General features: G+C 35.3%; 1 protein-coding gene across 1 annotated transcript in view; it reads right to left on the bottom strand.

The window, feature by feature from the left end:
- LOC107096136 (acidic leucine-rich nuclear phosphoprotein 32 family member B-like) overlaps positions 1-2,733 on the bottom strand; it is a 10,524-nt gene extending 7,791 nt beyond the window's left edge. The window contains exon 1 of the mRNA XM_015392649.1: positions 2,578-2,733. Coding sequence (XP_015248135.1) covers positions 2,578-2,631 — 54 coding nt within the window. The 5' untranslated portion in view covers positions 2,632-2,733. The remainder of the gene's footprint in view (positions 1-2,577) is intronic.
- Positions 2,734-5,613: the final 2,880 nt, after the last annotated feature.

Below are 5,613 nucleotides of genomic sequence, written 5' to 3'. Positions count from 1 at the left end.
GAAGACACAGACGTCCATCCCCGTGAACACTGGGACGGAACTCAGTGGGAAAGGAAAGGATTCTGATTTTAACTGTTGCATATTTTAGCTGCGACATATGAATCAAGATGCTATAAATGAAAAAATTAGATTGACAGATGACCGTTGATATGTGATTGGCCAAATTTAGGTGTTCAGGCTGATGTATAACTAACTGGCCTGCATAAAATAATGAAAAACAAAATGTTTTTTAAATTTTCTAACTTTTGGGAAAACATCATCTGATAAATAGTACATTTATAAACATGTTTAAGCCAGAATGATTTGACATTTAAATCTGACTTCCCTACGACTTTAATATTCCAACATTTAATATCCATAAAGAATCCCAAATGAATTATAAAATGACAGCATGCTGAAAAGCTATAAGCTGTTTACCTGCTGCAATGTTCAAAAGGTAAAAAATCTTTAGTGTCTGTACGCTGAGTCTAAGCTTTTAAAATATTGCTTTCCTTTAGTCTCCCTTTTTTTTTGACTCCTTGTATTCCACAAAAAAAATTGAGACAAACCCAATCACATTGTCGTCTAAATAACAATACAGATAAAATGACTGAACTTTTATGGGATGTTGCAGAGCAACCCCCTTAATGCCCTCTCTCTGTGACACGACGATGTCTCTATTTGCATGCAAACCAATCGGATGACTCAGGGTGGCAATTCATGCAAGGTGTGGGTTGCACATTTAAATGCAAATCTTTTCTTCCTGCATCTGAATCAAGCAGGATGCATTTAACTGAATGTCCTATGAGACAATCCATGCGTCTCAGTGTCTTTGTAAAACACAATGAGGACAATGGGAATTAACCTACCTCACATTTTATTTTATTATTGAACAAACATTCAAGTAATCTTAACATACCTACCCCATCTTTACCCCTTCACAAAACTCTCCCCCTAAAGGGAAGTTATTTACCCGGTCAAAAGAGTGGGTAGCAGTGCAAACCTTTCTTTTCCTTCTTTATCTACAGCCTGTCTTTTCTTATGTCCTAGATGAAAATGTGTCTGTATTTACTGTTAAAATATTCCAATTGATTCTAAATTAAACAGACCCAGACCTGTTTCACACTGGACCGGATCCTTGACCCATTTCACTGGAAGGAGGCTCTGATCATAACCCATCCCCATCCCTGTTTGTAAACTACTGACACGCGCGAGCACGTGGGTGTGATATCTTATATATATATATATATTTATTCAAATACAAAATTATTATTTCCTTCTTCAGAAAATTACATTTGTTCAAATTCAAAACAATACTTTTATTCTTCATACATTAAATGTAATGGTAAACCCGGTAGTATCTACATTACTAACAGAAGAGCAGAGCAGCGCCGCTGCCGTGGAGGCTAATGTAGCTTTAAGCTAGCGCCTACGCACGCGCAGCGACACAGTGCGGGCACGAGCCGCGACTACTTTCTGAAGCAGCGCTGGTACAAACTACTAACACAGTTTCTGTGTAGCAATACGCGAAGGAGGTTTTATAGCAAATGTATAAAGCTTTGCATCTGGAGTTTGGTTTTCTGTGTTTCAATCAGGCTTTAGAGTGAGAACTTAGATTTAAAACCCATTTCCTGCCATCGCTAAAATAAAAAAAATATATATAAAACAATAGTCCGTGATAATCTGACGGCAGTAAGTTAAATTAATTGTATGATAGCAAGTACATGTTAACTTATGCACTATTTAAAAAATCCGAAAGTACTTTGACAACACGCAGTAATGACCATTCTCCATTACAGTCAAATATAGCTTGGCGGTTGTGTGGTTTCAGAGATTAGACGGGTCCCGAACACAGACGCGGATGTGAGGTTGAAGTTGGTTTCGGGTTTGATAAAAAAGAAAAATGGAGTAAAGCGATTATTTCAGCGCATTTTTTTGGAAATTAAAGACTAAATCTGATCAGGTCTAATTAAAATGTTTAACGTTTATTAATTTAGAACTGGGCAGCTGATTTTACTACAGTGGATACCTTCAAAGACTGCGATATTTAAAACTTTTCCTATGCGCTCCAGCACCCTAACGTATAGGGGTCTCCTTTAATCAAATAATAAAAAGAAAATCCTACAAATAGAAATAACTTGATTGTTTTGGTCTATAATAAAGCATACTTTTAATAAACGAGTGCGTTTAAAAACTAACAAAAGCACTTTTAAGAGTATAATGTTATATTTCATCAAGAGATGAACGGAAATATAAAAAAAAAGTCAATATAACCGCAACGTTCGCGCTGAGGATCCAAAGCGGAAGCTAACTTCAGCGACGCTGGCCCGAGCGAAGTTTACACGCTTACTGGGGAAAATAAAAAATAAAAAAAAGGCACCCCGAAGCACATATATCAATGTCAACCATTTAGCTCCACAGATAACTTTTACTTTAGGACTACTTTAGGTTCAGCTCATAAATAAATGCGTTATTAGTTTGGCGGGGCTGCAGGTCCAGCTACCATGTGCTCCACCGCCTCTCCTCCTCCTCCCGCTGCCGGTGGAGTTTACGGCACACTCCTGCGGATAAAAAAATAAAAAAACTAAGGACTCTCACCTCTGCCGGAGACCGATGCCTCAACTCTAAAGAAACCCTCTTCTTCATGTCCATTTTCCTCTCTTTTCTCGCTCGCTGCGATGCGAAATGTTTGTTTGTTCGCTATCCTCTCTTCAGCATCAACACGCGGAAACAGAGTGAAGTTAGCTATGCTAGCACGGAGCACTTCCGGTGAAAATACGCAAATAAAATTCTGACGTGACGCAGTGAAGGCGCTACCTATTAGCTCGACTTATTTAAAACTCTCAACACATAATACAATTTTATATTGGTTTATTTTATGTACGGTAAAAATATAACCACCTTATTAATAGGATAACCAACTACATATATTTAAGATTTTACTTTTATTTTGAAAGAAGCCACTCAGATTACCGGAAGTTCGCTACTTTCCTCTTGTAATGGACGCAGAAAAACAACGTTTACATAGCGTGTATAAAAGTGGGTCAACGCATTTGTGGCGTTCAAGTGCCAACAGAAAACAGACAATTAGAAAAGGAAAATAGCAAACAGTAACGCAAATACATGTCACTCTTTTTTAAGGAGTATCTAAATTAGTTGGTAGAATTTCTGTAGAAAGTAAACAGCAGTTATTTTGTTTATTTTTAATCAAAATAACGAGTTTTGTATGATTTCGTTGAGATCATCAGGGAGCACTTAAACGTATCACAGATATAAAACGAGGGAAACAACAACGGCAAATAAAAAAATAAAAGCTTTGCGCTTAAAGCGCCTCTAGAGGCTGCTTGTGTATTTGAATAATTGTAAGTGGGGATTAGGTTTTCTAATATTTCCACAAAAAATATTAATACCCTTAAACTTTTAAACATTTTGTCATCAACATTTTAAAGTTTAGTATTTTTAATCAGATTTTTTTTTTTGTATGATCAATCAACACAATGTAGTATACAGATGTAAAGTGGCAGGAAACAATGACATATTTTCTCTTTAAATCCAAAAAAATCCAGGTTTGCTTTTTAATTCACCCTCCCAGAGTCACTGCTTTTATTACGGTCATAGCTGGGGTGTATCTCTACCAGCTTTATCAAATAGACTGCAATGTTTTCCCATTCTTTATTATTTTTGTAATAGTTATTGCCGCAATTCCTCAGCTAAAGTTTTGATCTGGACTTGTGGACATTTGAATCAAAGCTCTGAGGCACAGGCATTCCCACAGCATGATGCAGCCACCAGGTTATCACTGTGCCGATGTTGTGTTCAGGCTTTATGCAGTGTTCATTTTCTACTTCACATCAGAGTTTTAGAAGGAATACCCTTTCATTTATGAGACCAGAGCAGCTTTGTCATGTCTGCGTTACCTTTAAAAATGGCTTTCTACTTTTTGTTTTTCCATAAAAAACAAAACAAAAAACCGAACAGATTTTGATGATCAAAATGAAGTAATACTGGAATGATCACATTTCTCTGGCACATCAAATCTCCAGCTCCAGAGCCAATCTTTAAGCAATTTTTATCCAGAATTATAACAGCTCACCTCATTCAGTGAAGCATTTTTCTTATAAAGATTTTTCCTCTTCTCATGATTGCAAACTGCTCCAGCAAGGCGGTGTCTTTAAAGCTGTTGCTGCGTGCTCAGATTAATGTGAGTTAGATGTTTAAGTGTCTCTGCAAGGACCTCAAGACCAGTTTAGAAGAAACCTACAACAACTTCCATTATTTTAGGAAGATTTTAATCTTAATATACAGTTTTTTATAACTGTATCTGTGTAAAGGTTTTAGAGATAATTAATTGCTTATTCCATGTTATTAACAAATATCCCATTTCTTTTAAAGACTTGTTTATACAGAGAATGTTGAACAGAAATTATGCATTTTGCAAGTACCGTGACCGAACGTACGACAAAACAATTAAAACTCACCTGTTTTGATCTTGATCTTAGCACTAAATATGTATTAACAAAGCCTAAATAATAGTTAAATAATGAGGAACAGTAGAGACAAATGTATAGTAAATAGAGAAATGATTTAACTTAAATCCATTGCTTAAAAATATGTTTTCATTATGTCAGTTATTAGACAAAAAAGTAGAGAATACTCTTTACAAACTATTTTTTGTATCACCATATTCTAAAATAAAATATAGGAGGCAGTAAACTTTCTTTAATTTATATAAAATTTTCTTTTAGAATCAATTAAGGATCTTTTATTTAAATTGAATAAAACTGAATATTCTAAGCCATTAATAAAATACAAAATTAACAGGCTGTAAAATGTTTTAACACTTCTGCCACTAGATGGCGCCTTGTTCTAACTGTAACTACTTGGATCCAATGATGGCCTGGTGAAATGCATAACCTCTTTAGGAAGGTGTTCTTTGGTGTAAAACAATTGGTGGCCAGAAGCAAACTTCAGGCAATACTGTAATGCTTCTGGACTAGTTAGTGAACAGTTTACAATTCTGCTGGAATTGTTTTAGGGCATTTTAATTGATTTATAACATTATCATTTACTTCTAAGCACCATTTCTTGACATGTCCTGTTATTTGTCAAAATTAAAGCACAAAAATATCCGGGCATATAGTATACGCTTACTGGCTGTTTTATAGAATAAATGTTCTCATTAATGTAGAGAACAAGAATTGCACTTTCTAAAGTGGCTGTACATTCGAGTACCTGTGCCACCTTGGTTTTAATATTCTCTTTTAAGATAACATATTTTTTCCTCGATTTGAAGGATCAAACTTTTTTTCTTGCTTTTCACATTTTCTTAATCTCTGGTCTGCTTTGAAACTGAAAGAATGGTTGCCAGTATGTTTTTCATTTTTGGACATTTATTTGGAAATCTATTTAATTTGTAACCATAGCAACAGGTTTTTTAAACCAGGGAGAGGCTAAATACCATATAAATAGTATGAATACCATGATATTCCCCTGGACAACAAACCTGACTGGAAACTCACCTGTGATGCCGTCTACAAAAAGGGAAACCAATTGGAGATGATTTCACAAAGATTAAGGCTTCAAAAAATGTAAAAATTTAAAACACCTACAATGACTTGATGAAACACACACACA

This window comes from Cyprinodon variegatus, unplaced genomic scaffold (genome assembly GCF_000732505.1).
Source record: "Cyprinodon variegatus isolate N-32 unplaced genomic scaffold, C_variegatus-1.0 Scaffold600, whole genome shotgun sequence".
NCBI classification, from domain to species: Eukaryota; Metazoa; Chordata; class Actinopteri; order Cyprinodontiformes; family Cyprinodontidae; genus Cyprinodon; species Cyprinodon variegatus.
This window is presented reverse-complemented; position numbering and strand designations above follow the sequence as displayed.